The sequence below is a fragment of the Penicillium oxalicum genome, chromosome VIII (assembly GCF_001723175.1).
Source record: "Penicillium oxalicum strain HP7-1 chromosome VIII, whole genome shotgun sequence".
In the NCBI taxonomy this organism is placed as follows: domain Eukaryota; kingdom Fungi; phylum Ascomycota; class Eurotiomycetes; order Eurotiales; family Aspergillaceae; genus Penicillium; species Penicillium oxalicum.
This window is the reverse complement of record NC_064657.1, coordinates 289,446-306,839: the sequence shown is the minus strand read 5'-3', so window position 1 is coordinate 306,839 and position 17,394 is coordinate 289,446. Positions and strand designations below refer to the sequence as shown.

At 49.9% G+C, this 17,394-nt stretch overlaps 7 protein-coding genes across 7 annotated transcripts; 3 read left to right on the top strand and 4 right to left on the bottom strand.

The window, feature by feature from the left end:
* Nucleotides 1-2,908: 2,908 nt before the first annotated feature.
* Nucleotides 2,909-3,571, bottom strand: POX_h09466 (uncharacterized protein; the record flags this gene model as incomplete). Its single annotated transcript, XM_050118220.1, has 1 exon — nt 2,909-3,571. The coding sequence occupies one exon, from the start codon at nt 3,569-3,571 to the stop codon at nt 2,909-2,911; it is 663 nt and encodes a 220-aa protein (XP_049965007.1).
* Nucleotides 3,572-5,561: 1,990 nt separating this feature from the next.
* POX_h09465 (uncharacterized protein) lies at nt 5,562-5,777 on the bottom strand (the record flags this gene model as incomplete). The annotated part of the gene is made up of 1 exon (XM_050118219.1): nt 5,562-5,777. One exon carries the CDS (start codon nt 5,775-5,777, stop codon nt 5,562-5,564), a length of 216 nt encoding a protein of 71 aa, XP_049965006.1.
* A 1,831-nt stretch (nt 5,778-7,608) lies between these two features.
* On the top strand, nt 7,609-7,917 carry POX_h09464 (uncharacterized protein; the record flags this gene model as incomplete). The annotated part of the gene is made up of 1 exon (XM_050118218.1): nt 7,609-7,917. One exon carries the CDS (start codon nt 7,609-7,611, stop codon nt 7,915-7,917), a length of 309 nt encoding a protein of 102 aa, XP_049965005.1.
* A 4,724-nt stretch (nt 7,918-12,641) lies between these two features.
* On the top strand, nt 12,642-12,806 carry POX_h09463 (uncharacterized protein; the record flags this gene model as incomplete). The annotated part of the gene is made up of 1 exon (XM_050118217.1): nt 12,642-12,806. One exon carries the CDS (start codon nt 12,642-12,644, stop codon nt 12,804-12,806), a length of 165 nt encoding a protein of 54 aa, XP_049965004.1.
* Nucleotides 12,807-12,997: 191 nt separating this feature from the next.
* Nucleotides 12,998-13,248, bottom strand: POX_h09462 (uncharacterized protein; the record flags this gene model as incomplete). Its single annotated transcript, XM_050118216.1, has 2 exons — nt 12,998-13,112; nt 13,163-13,248. 2 exons carry the CDS (start codon nt 13,246-13,248, stop codon nt 12,998-13,000), a joined length of 201 nt encoding a protein of 66 aa, XP_049965003.1.
* Nucleotides 13,249-13,695: 447 nt separating this feature from the next.
* Nucleotides 13,696-15,344, top strand: POX_h09461 (NADP-specific glutamate dehydrogenase; the record flags this gene model as incomplete). Its single annotated transcript, XM_050118215.1, has 3 exons — nt 13,696-13,747; nt 13,933-14,063; nt 14,139-15,344. The coding sequence occupies 3 exons, from the start codon at nt 13,696-13,698 to the stop codon at nt 15,342-15,344; spliced, it is 1,389 nt and encodes a 462-aa protein (XP_049965002.1).
* An 815-nt stretch (nt 15,345-16,159) lies between these two features.
* On the bottom strand, nt 16,160-16,285 carry POX_h09460 (uncharacterized protein; the record flags this gene model as incomplete). The annotated part of the gene is made up of 1 exon (XM_050118214.1): nt 16,160-16,285. One exon carries the CDS (start codon nt 16,283-16,285, stop codon nt 16,160-16,162), a length of 126 nt encoding a protein of 41 aa, XP_049965001.1.
* Between the last annotated feature and the right edge of the window lie 1,109 nt (nt 16,286-17,394).

Here is a 17,394-nt window from a genome sequence, read left to right as displayed (position 1 = left end):
CGCGTTGCAGCGCTTTCTACCACCCGTGGTGGACCGGACCAATTGCTTTCAACTTGGTGCCCATACGTAAGATAATATGGATTTGAATCTAAACAGCCGGCCGTTAAGAGGATGGAAAGAGGGATTACTCAGTGATTTATAGTACCTATTTATGAAATGTAGTGTTCTGCCTGCCCGCAAAACCTACCCTTTCAAAGCGAACATTTCGTCCACGGCCACCGACCCCGCTAAATGATCGAATCAGAAAGGACAGATTTGGTGTGGCGTGTGTATGTACCAATTCAGTCAGGGAAAAGAACGGTCTCCTTGGAGCTTTCAAGGCGACAAGGAAAATAACGAAAAAAAAAACAAAGAACTTAAAAAGGCATCACTGATCAAACCTGAATATTCATCGTGCAGATTCACCCTAGAGAATGACATCCATATGTATAGTAATAGTCGTCGTCAAAGTCCAGCTTTCCATCTTCTTTGCATTTCAATTGGTCATAACTGCCAGGTCCCAAGTGGCTCGATTCGCATGAAATTTCGAGAACCTCGTTCTCGTTTAGGGAATAATATCGGCTGGAGCACTACGGATCAGCACGGACGGGTGGTGTGCCCGTGCGCGCAGCTCTGTCGAAAAGTAATCTTATAGAACGCAATTGGTCCAGCACACAGCACCAACAACCCTGCCTCTAGGTAGCTTGATAATTGACCTACTTGGAAAGTTCCATTGGACAATACAATGTACAGTCGCGATGATATCTAAGAGTCTGCTCTAAATCCGACTTTTGATTCCAGTAATTAGGTCCTCGGTCTACATGAGTCCCTCCCGTCATTGATATACAATTCTCCCGACAATTTGACCAGAGGTCAACAGTCCTGCACTTTGTACAGTATATGGTAAGGTACTGGCGAGACGCTTCGATGGATTGATTGTTAGGAGTCAAATTAAGAAGGCGTGGGACGCGGGCTGGGGTTTCAAGGACAGATCACGTGAAGGGCCGAGGTGAGGGCGGTTTTGGTATTGGCAACTGGCGCGCGGCGCAATCTGGACCGATATGGCAAGAACTCCCCGCTTCGAGTCGGTCGTCAACAGCTGCACTGCACTGTAGACGTGTTGTAGGTCCACCGTCTTGGTTGGGGAATGCAGAGAGACAGCAAAACCGCATTTCCCATGGTCGTAGTGCAGGTAAAAAAAGGCATTGCTGGAGTCTCGGCGTGTTCAAAGGTAAACGAGTCTCGAGCAACGGTTGCAAAATTGGCTAGAAAACACGTCGGAGATGGCACGTGATTTTAATGTTCAACGGCGCTGGAACCTTAACTCGTTACCCCTTCGCGTCATCCTCTTCTCGTCAAGGCAACATATTGATAGTAGGGTGCGGTCGGGGAACGCTGTGACCCTGCTACTGTAGAGATGAATTTGATCCGAGGACAGGTAGCAATACTATGGGATATTATTAAGAGAGAACTCGGTCATCTCTCCCTCTCTCTATCTGATTGGTTCCATAATCCACAGCACAAGGTATGTACCTATCTATCTCCAGCTGCACGGTCGCTTGTATCTATTTCAAGAGTGACTCCACTCGAACTAGACTAGGCAGGTCCAAATACTCCCCAAACAACCCGTCGAGTTGTCACTTGGCCAGTGACTTGTTTTTTTTCTTCTTGTGTAGGTAATTGGTAAGACTACTGCACGATGGACGCGAGATGTCGCGCATTTACCGGTTACGTGATAAATTCGGCCGAAAGAAGGATAATTTGCCACAACGGTGGGGGAGGGAGAGGGGCGCGCCTTGAATTGAGTTGGAGTCATTGTGGATGGGCAGTCCTCAATGTACTCCATCGCCATGCCCCCCCAGCCAGCTCGATTGCACATACATTTTGACAAAACGGGGGTACAGTAAGATTTACGTGGTAAAATTGTCGAATACCTGATTCCATCCATTCAAATAGCCACCTACCAGGTACAATTATGATGCAGAGGCATTGTCTATGACGCATTTTCATTGGATGCTGTCGGTTCCACATTCCGTCTCCAATTGAGGCTCCCGGTGGCACAGGTGGCACAGCCCACCGGTGCTCCAGTAGAGTAGTACACATGCAACGACGGTTCGCTTAGTAGTATCAGCGGTTCTCAGCACTATCTTATCCCCGATGCCTGAATATTCTTGTCCCGAGGTTCGTACTACACTGCCGCGACACTACGCTTGCTCAGTCCGCAATTTGTTTCCATGAATCATGTGCAGTGGCTTGACCTTGTTTTGTTCTTTTTTGACCTTTTTTTTTTACTCTTTTGAGATAGATTTCCAGCAAGCTGTGTGATTGAGTTGCATGTATATAGAATCACTTGCTCGGGGAATGGAAGAATCAACGAGTACGAAAGGGTGAGTGTGGATGCTGGATAGTAGGGGACATGGATGATTCGGCCGCCTTCCAGTAAAGTGCACAGATCGCTGGCAGTGGAGATTCATATGGATATATGACCCAGAGTCGATGAATCGCCCAACACGCCTGAGCAAAGCACGGTCGGGGAAAAGAAAGGGAAGAGGAGGACAGGGCGAAAGGGGCATGCTAAGGATATATGATCATTGCTCAAGAAGATCCGCAGGGGGAGGTCGATCGCGAGAGCAATTCGATGCGCGCTATATCGCTCGTCGTATGTCGGACAATCTATGCAATATCCCATGAGAAATGGTGACAAGGATTCCGAGACAAAAAAAAAAAAGAGGCCAAGCGCAGAATGTAAATGTATGAAAAATGGGAGGGGAGAAGAAGTGCAGAGCGGGGGGGGGAAAGTAGTGGTACACAGGTCATTGAAACGGGAACAGGGAAAACCGGAAAGAAAAAGCGAGCGTTCACATCACGAGAGGGCGAAATCTCGGGGGTTTTGGAAGAAAAAGAAAGGAGAAAAGAAAAGAAGAGGGCCTCAGCGAGAACTGCGCGGCCGGGAATTTTGCGACGAAGAATCATGAAGGGCATCCGGGGCGCGAGGGCCGACCATCCAATCTTCCATGGCGAGCCATTCGCTCCAACTGCGCTCGGCGGCTTCTATTTCCGCGTCGACGGGCCCCTGCAGCGGGCGCAAGAAAGGTATCGTCTCGAGCGGGAGAATATCATAGTCCTTCTTCACCGCGGCCCAGCCACCACTCTTGGCGGCGAATAAGTAATTGCGCCGCTCCTGCTCGTGCAGAGGACCGACTCCCGCATTCCAGTCGTCACCAAAGAATCCGTGTAAGACGCCGGGAAAGTCCATACCCGTGGCGACCAGGCGGCGAATGTATGGAATGAGTGAGACGGCGGGGGGACTGGCCGCGGCAGAGCCCCCAGGAGTGACGCCCACAGGGACGAGGATGGGGGACGAGTTCATGACGGGGTCGGGACGTCGTTGGAAGGGCAGTTTGATGTTGAGGAAGGCGGATAGGGCCTGGACGGGGACGCTATGCTGGGCATGATCGAGAAAGTATCGCTGGCAGCTCTGAAAGCGGGGGTACCATTCGAAGATATCGAAATTGGACTCTTGTCGACCTCCCGGAGAGGTCCCAGAGAGTCCGATCACGGTGGCTGGATCGAATTGCGACTGTGAGTTCATAGGGGAGGGAGATGCGGATCGGGTCGTGACTTCGAAGGATCTGGAGGACAAAGGTCACGGTCTTAGCTTTGAGTTCTTATCTTTGCAGATGAGCCGAAGGAACGGTTGCTTTGTTTTTTTTTTTGTTGGTTTTAGTCATCAGGCAGTGATCACAGTTCAGGCAGTCCGACCGGGTCTCGAGTCTCCCAGCGTTCATTTCTCCAGCGTGCTGATCTGGTGGGAAGGTTGACGTTCCGCGGGGTACTGCGAGATCATGTTGGACCACAGCCCCCTCTCCAACACGAACCTGTCACGTATACCACCGCGGATCCGGAGTTCATGAAGCTGGCAACCGAGGAGACAAGCACGGAGGACGGGAACGAATAAAGGAGTTGGGAAGGTGGGATTGGAAAATGGTTACTTGTTTGCAAAAAGATCCCTACCTCGACGAACAAAGAGGGAGACTCGACGTCGGGGAGAAGGAGAAGATGCAGGAGAAGACGCGGGGGAAGCAGAGCGGAAGAGATCTCTAAAGCCCCCAAGCCCTCGGCCGAATTGAGGCTGGTTCAAAGACATGGTGTCAAGGTCAATTTCTCCCCACAGAAGACACGGATCATGACTTTAGAACACAGTGTTGGGTCTGGAAATCACTCTCAAGCCGGAAAACAAAGAAAAAAAAGAGAGAGCGTCGAGTCCAGGCGGTAACAGAGGGGAGGCGAGGAAGAGTCCGTGATCGAGGAGATAACGTCGTCAAAAGACTCAAAAGATGAACGTACAGACAAAGAAGTGCGAGAGTGAAGAAAAGGTGCCAACCTCCTCCAGGGCTCGAAGATCGAAGCGAGTGGAGAGTCCGAAGAGAGGAGAGAGGGGGAAAGGTGGAAAAGGACCACAGATCGAGGAGTGGAACTGTGCACCAGAATCACGGTCCGATGAGATGCACAGTGGTCGGTGTCACCGGAGGATTCAATGGAGAACCAAAAAAAAATTCAACACTCTAGCGACAAAAGCCACGAGGAAGAGGAATGAGAGGGGGGGGGAGGGAGAAAATCCGAGTAAACCGAAAACGAAGTTTGGTCGACGCAGAAACACGGCTGGGGCTGTGGAGGAGCGTCTATACTTTCTTTCACGGACAACGGGGTCAAAGGCAGAACTGGAGAGCGTCGAATACACAAGGTCACCGTGCCGGTCTTTGCCCAGACCATCGACTCTCCTTTTTGATTTGCAATTGCTCCATGCTATGAATAGTATATAAAAGAAATATCTTTCTCCATTTCTCTCCATCGCATTTGTGAAGCGTCACGCTGCTGGACTCTGGTCTCGAGTCCCAAATCGGATCCATCGAAACGGGCCGATCTGCGTCAGCCAATCATCGTCGTGCACGCCCTGGGGATTTCAGATCTCGCCAGTCCACGGGTTGCAGGGTGGATCGCGGATCGAGCTCAGATGGGAAGTCGGTCTTGGACAGACAGCCATGATTCGATCAACCTGGCTTGGATTGGCTCCAGTCCTTGGATCACACCCCGTCTCAACCAGGACGATCCCAAGGGGGAAGATTTATCGGCACACCACCGTCTAGATGGGAAAAAGGTCCCCAATCTCTCTTCCCTTTCCCTCCTGCGGTACTTGCCTCTGGAATCTGTACATCGTCGTTCATCGTTCCATCACTTCGTACTGGACCGCACAGATGCTTGGAAATGGACAGATCCGGACCGTCGTGGCAAAAAGAGGTCAGACGTGGTGACTTGGTTGGGATGGAGAGCACTTGAGTCACCCATGGCTCCATAGTTTCTTTCCCAATCTTTCCTGCAGTGGCGCTTGGCCCTTTAACCGGGGAAGAAGAGGTCGTGTGCGAATCAACAACCAAACACAGCTGCGTCTCAAAAATGCGGGCTAGAATTTTGGGAGCATCTCAACACGGGATTGCATGATTCGCCAATCACCTGGTCACTCCAGGACTCATACTGCGTGTGACTAATACTGGAAACCATGAAATACCTACTACACCCAGGAGTCACAGTCCGATCTGCGGGATGGATGGTCTGCAGAAATCCAGGAGGATCCCCCCGACGAGGTGATGGAGAATATTCCACTCCATCAGAATCCATCCATTGGCTTCATTCCTCAGATCTGATCTTGCTCCCGTCGTTGGGACCGTACCCGGGCCCAGCAACCAGGTCAGCCCTTCAGCCAAGACGGTGATCCCGCTTCCTTGCGCCGGCCACTGCATAAAATTTTCCGGAAACTACTCCCATCAGGTTGGAGAGATGTCATGATTGGTTCTGGTGCATCTACAAAGATGCGATCGACCTTCGTATCCCTTTGGAAAGACCTTGGTCGTGGGGGTTCTTTTCTTCGCCACGATCCTCCCCAGCTAGTCTGTTCTCTCGAGATCTGTTCCATCGCCCAGCTCGACCCACTCGATTTTATTTTCCGAGGGTGGATTATCTCGTTTTCTTCAAGGATCTGAAAAAAAAAAGACATCTATCCTGGACCCAGGAAAACCTTGATGTGATGACTTTCTCTCCACCTGTGGCCCATCCGTCCAGGATCAGGACGAGCATTGAGACCAACGAGAGAACGGGAATGTGTCCGTGCTTTTTCTCGGTAACGGGCTCCCTCGCTGGAAAACCACCTGTGGTCTCATCTGACCGCAAATCTGGATCCCTTGCTTCGGGCAGACGGCACAAATCAATAAAAGTGCAATGTTAGTTTTATGTTAATTGGCACAGCATGATGAGATTGGGGTGCAATTGCCTCTCCCAGCTTGACCACGATGATTAGCCTGAAAGCGTGACTGGCTGGGGTTTCTCCGGAGTATTCAGAGTTTTTTTTTTTCTTGTTCATGGCTCAACTCGTCACTGCAGTGATATGCTGTTTAAAAACGGAAGAAAGACAGACTTTAAACACCAGGCGAATAACATCCTTCTCTCTCTCTGCCAGAGAGAACCTAGAACGGTATCCATCGTCATCTTAAATTACATTACGGCATTGGTGCTTGCCACAAGATCTTTGGCAAAATAATCGTCCCTTTAATGCTTTGTCACCGAGGTGCCAAAATCACGTCCCAAGAAAAGTAATGAATGGCACTCGTCGGACGCCCTCAATTCGACTTGCCCTACTATAATCGCGTCAGTCTAGACGCGCGTTCTGCACCAACTGATCGCCCCTTGCGATGTTTCATACCCTGGTTGACAATTGACCATCACGCGTAGATATCGATTTATTGTGGAGTAATGCGCAATGATCCAATATCATTTATCTTTATGCTGGAAGCCCAGCAATCTCGTCAAATTCGAGAGCATGGTCATACTGAATCTTCTTTCACAGTATCCTGATTGTGATATTTTAGTAGTTAGGGGAATAGCCCAGTGCTGCACAGTAAAGTCTGCAGTTCAAGGGCATGGTCCCTTCATTCAAAGCTGTCTCTGTTTGCCTTGTGCGGTCACATAGAAGCTGAACTTAACCTGAGGACTTTTTCCCAATAAGCTGACTTTTGAAATTGTAGAATCGAGAATTCTGCGATGGGTTTACATGAAATACTCGCAGAGGCAGTCTTTGAGCAACAGTCCGTGACAAAAATGAGAGTTGTAGACCATATCATGGACAGTATCTACCTGCTGGATTAGGGCACGTGGTGGGTAGTGGTCGCTTTTCGATGAAGCTCTGAATATCATAGTCGAGTGGCCGTTAGTATACAGATCAAGCCCAAACGCAATGCCTCGGTCTGGGCGACAGAATGACCCCATAATAGACTTGTAGGTAAATAAAGGACCTGGGTACACCTAGCTACCTACTCGCCTCACGAACAGGTATTTAGAAATGTACTTGATATCTGGTCTATCTTTTGCTTGATCTGGATGTCCTCTTTCACTTGATAGAGTCCAACTGTAAACACCTGTCCGGGTCATCACATCTTCTCCAAGCTTGAAAATTCGAGTGAGATAGGTACATGCGATGAAGTGACAATCTTTTCAAGTCAGAACAGTTGAACGTAGAGCTGTCAATCTTCGTCAACATAGGAATACAACCCTGTCGTGAGATTCATTTTCATCAACCACATGATATTCCGATTCTTTCCCGTCTGCCTCCAAATCTACACGAAGATGAGCGAATATCAAAAGATGCGCTCAACCGGTGAGGTGATTCAATCATGTCATATGCGGCTAGAAAAGCGCAGGCAAGATCTCCCTGTTCCCATCTCCGTTTTTGTCTTGATAGATAGGGCAACACCAGAAGCTGCCAACGGCCTCGGAGAGCTAAGTTTTTGCGGGGTAGACTTGAGAATGCGGAGACGGAGACCGCCGCTTGCCTCGTCCAGAGGTCTCGGCGTGGCGGATCTGCGATACGCTTCGGCCTTCTTGGCTTAGGTTTAGCGCGTGGAATAGAGGTGTGGGTTTGCAGGTGACATCATTGTGGGTTGCTAAGGTTGTAGATGAGTGACAGGGTTCAGGACCGTGGTGAACTAGTATGTACATTCTGCTAGGCGAACGATGGGAATGAGAGTGTGATGTACGTTCGATCTTACGGTCTTTGAGAAGTAGAGTTTGATGATCGAGTTGGCAAGTCAGTTGACTTTTCATGTGACGTTGCTTTGGCTTTAATGTATTGCAGAATCAATCAGATCTAGCGACTTGGTAGATGGGGACATGGCATCAGGGTTGAATACTACCTCCACCAGTATACTAATTTCCAATCAGCTAATGTATTGTGATCCGGAGCAACAATTGCCCTTGTTCTCCCACCCGAGGATCTTGATAGACTTTCGTTACTATGATGATTGGTTTCAGTCAATCTCCGTGCGATGGGGACCCCACTAATGTTGATTATCTCAAAATCTATCACCGATATGGCCTTTTAGTCCTATCCTGCAAGGTTGACAAACTTCTGAATGAATGCCACTCACCCCAGGTTATGACCCATCATCAGAGCTAAGGAAAAAATTGATCAGACTAATCCTTTTCACATCAAATATATCCACAAGACCTGGTAATAACGCTCTACATGCTGGCTGCGATCCTCACTTTTTAAAAACAGAGAATAGGTTCAACCGCACCCTTCCCAGACCAATGGAACTGGCTGCAGGAGTCTGGAGCATGCCTTATCTACAGTCTTTACTCTTCCTCTTTTTTTACAGCCTTTCAATCAATTATTCACTCCCGATATTTGTTCAAGACCGTAGCGTGGCTCAATTTTGTCCAGCTTGTTTATTTCACTGGGTCATTTCGTCATATTTGTGATAATTCAACCTGGTTAAATAAAAGTACTCTTTCAATTTCATTCTTTAGGAGCCTCTCGGTAAAAAGCACAAAGTCCTCCTGGTGGTCCAACCTCGTTTCAAAAGGGAACCTCACTCCCGCCAATTCTTTTCATCCAATTGAGGAAACCATTCAATTGCGCATGGAAATCAGATCTCCACGCGCTGATGAGATGACAGCTTTGACTGGGCTAAATGCCGAATTCATTCAATTGGAGAATGACGAGAGACAGCCCCGTGCTGTATTGAGTTCTATTTCTGGCAAAAAATCAAACCTACTGATACCAGAGATCGCAATTCTCTCAATGAAAAGGGGTCACCAAAGGTGACGAGATCGTGAGTGGTGGGAAAAAACTATTCTGTAGAGACAAAAGGCGGCGATTGAAACTGTCACGGCGCAGGAGTGAGTTTATGTATTTCTCAAGCAGGTACCTACTTCATCCCTTCATGCTCGTGATAGAATTTATTCTATCAAACATGTTCAACAAGAGTAAATCTTTCGTTGAGACCGTTTTGAAGTGAGTTTCTCAAAGGAGAGACGCCAAGAGCTCCAAATACATGCTTTGATCATTGGCCACGTCTCGTAATTAACTGATGAAGCAAAAGCACCAGCGCTGTTGCGTTTCGAATAAATCAAAGCGAGTAGGTTGAGAATATCGAGGTCAGTGAGCTCTGGAGGATACTTTTATTTTCAACATGCCGAGTCAACTTCCCGTTCTGCCAACGAGCGTGAACCTTATTTGACGATAATTGTCGAGACGAGATTGCATCGTTGATCAAGGTCACGTTTCTTAAAAAATGGGCCTAAGCCCCCCTCGGCAAAGCAGGAGCCAAGTCGGGGGAACTTTCCCGCCAAATGAACCAACTTCGGTCTGCGCTGTCTACTTATCAACGTGGTTGTCATGGGTCTATCTGGCGGGGTAATTAGAGAACTAATACGTCTTATCAACCTTCACATGTCAAATGGTCAAGATGTTCGCTCTTCGACCTGAACTTAATTCCCTTCCACATCGAATTCAGACTCTGCGAGGAAACTCAGAGGAACAATCGAATCATCACGGGGGTTTGACTCTGTTCGTCTCACCGGAGAACTCACCGGGGCCAAGTGCTGCTCTCCGCACCAAATGAATGGGAGGGTTAAACATTTGGAAGATGCACGAATGGGGGTGGGCTCTTGTGCGTCTTTTGCCTGAGCGCCACATTTTTTGTTTTTTTTTAAAAAGAAAAAAAAATATAACCGGACTGGGCTTGAGCTTGGACTCGGTCTTGATTCTTGTTTAAACCCAAATATGCACGAGGCTTCGGTATCGGGCTGCAAAGGGACGATAGCGTGCTTGTGTGAGCCTAAATAGCCAGGTGGCTTCAATGGTCTTCCGCTGAATTCCCTTGTCTGGTCCATATCCCCCTAAGACTTGTTGTTGTGGGCGATACTACGTCCATGAAATGTGTCCATCGCGTGTCGGTGCGAGTTACGCTCTATCGCTTCGAATTCTAGACTTTGGCCATGCAGTGAGACATGAAATGGGAACATGCGGGCGCCAGGGTAGGGACATGGGATGAGGCCCATCAATTCGAGCTGACGAAAAAGGGACATTCATTATTCTCGGGTCATTTCATTTGACCTAGGCTGGACAAAGGTTCAGGAAATCGACAACTGTAGCGAACTGTCGGGCGGGAAGGTTAACCGCATGCTGATATGCTCCAATCACCTGCCTTCAGCAATGCCTGTGAGGCAACCTTGATCCTCATTGTAGCAAAATTGAAACTTCGAGGAACCGTCCAGAATTCCTGGTCTACACTTGTACTCAAATGACTCCAAATGGTCTGGGATTCTCTGTAGAGTGAATTTCTTCCCAATCTGATCTCCTCCGGGAGGCGCGAGGGAGCCTAAAAAACATGACTCTCCAAACACACACTGCTAGTACCATCACGGATAATGCTGCTGATGGCGGGGTACTTGCTTGTGGGTCCAAATACTTCCCGTACTTTGGACAATTCAACTTTGACCCTTCCCCTCGGAAAAGGCTCCATGGTTTATAGTTTGAAAGTTCACAGTCATACTCGTGCGCCTGATGTATCTTGTACTTGAATTAAGACTCGGTTTAAGAAATCGCAAGTTTCGAGATATAATCATCAGTTTGATCATACAGAGGTGTTGAAGCTTTTTTTTTTTTGACAGACGCAAGACTACTGCAAACTCCACCCTGCACAGTCCATCAAAGCAAGAGTGGACGGCGGGAATGCCCGGTTGCACGTCTCGAAAAGTCAGAACCATCAACATGCAGTCATCAGATGCAGCCTCATGCAGTGCCCATCCCGAGTCTGGGGGCCCGGTGTAGGCGGACCCTCTTGCCCCCTCCTCTCTCCGCCTCGGCCCTCTCTTGGTATTCTCTTGCTCAAGTACACCTCCGGACTCCCTGGCGGAAATGTGGAAATGGTGGGGGGAAAGCTGAGAGGACACGAAAGAACTTGGGGAAAGACAATCCGGAGTCACGGAGCGAACGCTCCGTGGACGCGGGAGGATAGTCTTGTCTGTTGGACCGAATAGGCTAGCCAGTACGTGGTGCGGGATGCAGTGTCTATTCCCGTTTTACACCCTGCAGCATCTTGAGTGTGCTTGGGGCGGGATTGATCGTTGCTTATTGCGATCGTGTGGCCAGTCACGTTGCAGGGAGTGTACAAATTGCGGACATTGGTGGATTGTCCGTCAGCTGGAGACAGATCCGAGGAGAGCAATTGATTCTTGTCATTCCTGTGAGTCAAGCGCATTTGACGAAGGAAATTGGGCGATCAGATAAGGTGGTGGGGACTGGAGGAGGGGGGGGCTGCCCCGACAGGGCAATTGTACGATTGGATGAATGCGAAATTGTCAAAAGGCCCGTAGTGGCAAGTCTACCCCAGTACGAGAGCTCAGGCATTCCATTTCATCTGCCTTTGTGTCGAGTCGAGAAGACCTATGCTGATGGTATTTCAGTCTTGCACCCCAGTGCTGCAAAAAGAAGATTGAAGATACCTCCGACCCCGAGTGCAGTGCCAGTTGAATTGTGAATTTCATTTTTTTTTTCGATCGAGTCGGTCCGTCGGTCGCAATCCTCACGACCAAAGGACTGACGAGGACGCGCCGAGGATGGGGTTCCGCCACGAGTCGTGACGAGATCCCGACCGAAAGTGCCGCTTGCGGGGCACACGTGACTCTCCCTCGAGAGATAAGCAGCGAGCGCCGGATAAATGCTCTGATGTCGGGTCTACGAGACTTGGCGAGAGTCAGGCATCGAATTGCCACATATGAAGGGCATGTTCAAGGGTCTCGGAAGAGGCCACACCGGTAGTACGAGCCACTGCTCATAAAATACTTTGTTGATCATCCGAGGCAGGAGCACCGGTGTGCTCAAGTATATGTCAGAAAAAAGCCTTCAAGATTGCACATGGAATACAGATGGTGATGCAGGAGGCCATTTGGTCAGGCCAAGAATGAGAATCGGTCTGAGCACGCGACGGATAGAATCCATTGCTGCTCCTCCACAGTTCTGCACACCTGCCAGTCTCCCGTGGAGTAATCAATTAATGAAATCAGTCGCAGTCCAACGCAGCCGCTATGCCGATTCGGGATGGGCGACACACGTTGTGTCGGAGGGGTCCGATCCGATAGAGAAGACCACCCTGAGGCCACATTCAGCAGGCTAACTACGCCAACCACCGCGGTACCCGACCCAAATCGTCCACCACGAATATAACACGGAATGAAAGTCGAGGGAGACTGATGATTCTGGAAGAGGGTCGGAGAGTGGAGGCTGCCCGAGGACGGGTATCCGGGACTTTGTCGGGATTCTATCCAATATGTATCCAGTATCCACGGTTCGACAGGTGGTCCCTGAGCACCGAGATGTAGTTGGAGTGGTAATGGAAGAGAGGCAAGAGGAATGTACGCCGCACGGCGAGGATAATACCATTGCAGTCATTCATGGTGACTACCGTGCTAAAATCGCACAGGACCTGCTATAGTGGGAAAGAAAAAAATTCCATGCCAGATTCCTTGAGAAGCACGACCAAGTCGGTGATTGGACCGTGCTCCGCGGTCATTAAATTGACATACACGGGTTGCAGCAGCATAGTCACATCGATGATCTGAAGCACACGTCGTAGTAAGATGGTCAAGTCATCACGCCGCCACGACCGATAAGCAATCTGTGACCTTAAACGATCAGATCATCACTTGGACGATTTGCCTCCGGGCTCAAAGTGGGGGCCCGAACTTCGGCCTGTCCTCTCGTCTGCTGATTGGCCGGAGGGCGATAATCGACGGCTTGGCTCCAGGTTAGTCATTCTGCTGTCTGCGACTCTGGAGATATCAGTCGTACGGTCCTGCAGTCTGAGGGGTACCAGCGCCTGCTGCGTCTTTGGTAGCAACACCGTCGTACCGGAGGACATGGGACACATGCGCCATCATCTCTGGAACTGGAACCCCCTCGTCCACCGGACGGACTCTCCCACCACCATTGACATCGAGTCATCGATCGTGCCTATTGGTCCTCTACTTCCCCGACTCTTTCTCTTGATTCTCCATTCTTTTTTCCTTTTTCCTTTTTTCTCCCCAATTTCCCGTGTTGGTTCTGTCCACCTCGTTTCAGGTCCGACTCCGGCAGTCCACCGATACTACTCCCCCGCCTCCCTCATCATGTATATAACATTGCCGATGTGCCCTCCCCCTCCGTCAATTGCTCAATTCAACTCTCACGCGGGATAATACTCTTTGACTCCTCTCTTCCTCTCTTCCTCCCTCTCTGTCTGTTCAATTGCAACAGACCTACCTCAATTGGCCCGCAGCCTCATTTGTTTCTCCCGCCGAAGCAAAGAAACGACTTCCCATTTTCATACCTCACCACCCGCCAACATGACCGCCCAGAACCTCCCCTACGAGCCCGAGTTCGAGCAGGCCTACAAGGGTATGTCAAAAAAAAAAAAAAAAAACTGGACGTCGCTCAATTCAAGTGTTCGGAATTCAGCCCATCATCTGGGTTACCACTTGACCCACCTGATGCGGTAACTCTTTGACATTTGTCTTGCTATCGGCATTCGTCGGCCATTCGGCAAGTGGCTCTTCGGGAACGCGCAGCTAACCCACTTTTAGAGCTCGCTTCCACCCTCGAGAACTCCACTCTCTTCCAGAAGAAGCCCGAGTACCGCAAGGCTCTCCAGGTCGTCTCCGTTCCTGAGCGTGTCCTCCAGTTCCGCGTGGTCTGGGAGGATGACAAGGGTCAGGTATGTCATTGTTTCGCAGCAGATGCGATCTTTTTGGAGCGTCACGGCTAACGAGTTTGCCCTACTTCCCAATAGGTCCAAATCAACCGCGGTTTCCGTGTTCAGTTCAACTCCGCTCTCGGCCCCTACAAGGGTGGTCTGCGCTTCCACCCCTCCGTCAACTTGTCCATCCTGAAGTTCCTGGGCTTCGAGCAGATCTTCAAGAATGCCCTCACCGGGCTCAACATGGGTGGTGGTAAGGGTGGTTCCGACTTCGACCCCAAGGGCAAGACCGACAACGAGATCCGCCGCTTCTGTGTCGCTTTCATGACCGAGCTGTGCAAGCACATTGGTGCCGACACTGACGTTCCCGCCGGTGACATCGGTGTCACCGGTCGCGAGATCGGTTACATGTTCGGCCAGTACAAGAAGATCCGCAACCAGTGGGAGGGTGTCCTCACTGGTAAGGGTGGCAGCTGGGGTGGTTCGCTCATCCGTCCCGAGGCCACCGGTTACGGTGTGGTCTACTACACCGAGCACATGATCAAGTACGCCTCCGGTGGCAAGGACTCCTTTGCCGGTAAGCGCGTCGCCATCTCCGGTTCAGGCAACGTCGCCCAGTACGCCGCCCTCAAGGTCATCGAGCTGGGTGGTTCCGTCGTCTCTCTGTCCGACAGTCAGGGTGCTCTCGTCCTCGCTGGCGAGGAGGGTTCCTTCACCCCCGAGGAGATCAACATCATCGCCGAGATCAAGGTTCAGCGCAAGCAGATCTCCGAGTTGGCCTCCACCGAGGCCTTCGCCTCCAAGTTCAAGTACATTCCCGGTGCTCGTCCCTGGACCAACATTGCCGGCCGCATCGACGTGGCCCTTCCCTCCGCCACCCAGAACGAGGTTTCCGGTGAGGAGGCCAAGGCCCTGATCGACGCTGGCTGCAAGTTCATCGCCGAGGGTTCCAACATGGGTTCCACCCAGGACGCTATCGATGTCTTCGAGGCTCACCGTGAGGCCAACCCCGGTGCCGCTGCCATCTGGTATGCTCCCGGTAAGGCCGCCAACGCCGGTGGTGTCGCTGTCTCCGGTCTCGAGATGGCCCAAAACTCTTCCCGCGTCAGCTGGACCTCCGAGGAGGTCGACAACCGCCTGAAGGGTATCATGGAGGACTGCTTCAAGAACGGTCTCAGCACTGCTCAGGAGTACGTCACCCCCAAGGATGGTGTTCTTCCCTCCTTGGTCGCTGGTTCCAACATTGCCGGCTTCACCAAGGTCGCCGAGGCCATGAAGGACCAGGGTGACTGGTGGTAAATTCGTTCGCCCATGATATTGGCACGGATTTGTTGAAAACTTCCATTGTTCTTTTTGCTTCCCTCCTTTTTTCACCTTTTTATTCCCCCCTACTTTTTGTGATGTCGAGCGAGTTTGGATAGAGGCGCTACTCCCTTTTTTTTCTTGGTTCTCCTGTTACTTATCCCCTCCCCCCCTTTTTTTTTCTGCCTCTGTGAATGATGCATTGATGATTTCTTCTGCGTGAGCATCACCATCTTGGTTTGCTTGTGGATCGTCATGATGATAATGAAATTCAATGATCTATACAAACAATTATCTCGTACGAGGCCTTGCTTTTTTCCCTTCAAGTCCGGTGTAATTCCTCAGCACAGCGCTTGGCAAAATTATACTTCGCTATCGGTGGTAAAAATACATATAGTGAGACTTCATATAACATTGATGGGCTGACATAGCTCCGCAAGATTGCGACCAAGTGCATATTACAGACCCCTTCAGTGGTCGGGGTCACTTGACATGCCAGTCTTTGTGAAGTAGACATCTGTACACAAAGCAGAAACACACGTAGAAAAGAAAAAGAGTACGGCGAGAGATCAATGCATTTTCCCAGTCCAATCGCACCCATACCGACGTGGCCACGAATAACCAAAAGACCATTCACTTCGTACGAAAGAGAAAAAAAATAAAAAAGAAAACATAAATTGACCCGTGGTCACAATCATAAGAAGCGTAGATTTCGAGCGCAGTCCACGACGTCGCGGCACAAATCTCTCCCAAAAGTGGTCAGGATCAGGACCGGGACTCCGGTAGAAAAACCAGAGTATTACATCTCACGATTATTTGTTTCCTACCTCCTGTTTCTTCTTATATTGCTCTTTTGAGTGGGAAATGTGCTGCTCGCAGCTGCCATTAGGAATGGTGGTACCTGGGTGGTACGTATGTTTGTCGTACAAATCGCACATTATGGGAAATGGATTTCTCATAAGATCGGTATGTCTGTCTCTTGGATTATCAAAATACCGCCTGGTAGTGGATGTCTTGAGAGGATAGCATCACGGGGGGTGATTTAATTTTTAGAAAAGGCCATCTGCGGGGAAGATGGAGGACAGGTTCGATGTTAGTTGAGAGAATTGGCAGGGCAAATAATCTCTGATGAGAGACTGTCTGAAAGGGTCGGGGGGAGCCCAGACGATGAGTGAAATCCCGAGAAAGGGAGGAAACCACCTCGAGGCTGGACATGAATGTCTGCTGCCGGGTCTGGAATGAACATGGAGAACGACACTCTATCAATAGACAGGACAGAACGATTTCTTGCGTGGCAAAGAGTGGTACTGGGACTTCATTCGATCAAGTAATGAGCAAATGCCACCAGGTAACTATTTGATAGGTATGACCGACCCTAATCCAGTTTTTGGCCCTTTTTGCGTCTATGTGGTTCGATTTCCCTTTCAATAAGTGTGACACACAGAAGGTGCTGTCGTCTTGTTCTCGTAGTCCAGGTCCGGTTCCAAGATGCTTGCATGGAAGACTCGACACGGTAGCAGCTGATGAACTTTTGAGCCAATGTGTCACTGGCAATTTATGAGTCAGTTCTACCCAAGGTCACATTTTGCCAGAATTCGATCGAGATGGGCTGATCCTTGGAATGTCATGGTGGGGAGATTGCGAAGCTGATCAAAGTGATTAGAAGAAAGTTGCGGACATGTCATCAGGTACCACCTGATGGGAGCCCTACGGATAGCCAGGACTAGATTGAGTGAATAGATTTGGGTGAGAGATGTAGGAAGCTTGGTGAGGGTTGCCCGCCTTGATACATAAAAAGGGTCCGTTAACTGCTATCTATATACCTAGCTAGGTTGAGGCCAGTCCGTGGCTTCAACTGCTAGAGGCAGCGTTCAGGAAACGATTTCCATTTGGAACGGGGATTTCTGTTGTTGGCCGAATGGAACTCGAATCAGTGGCCACAGTGGACCTCTTGAGAGGTTCAATCAGCAAATGCTCGTGAGCATGTACTGAGACATGAATGACGCCTTCTTGGTACATTCGAACGCGGAATCCAAGACATTGAGGG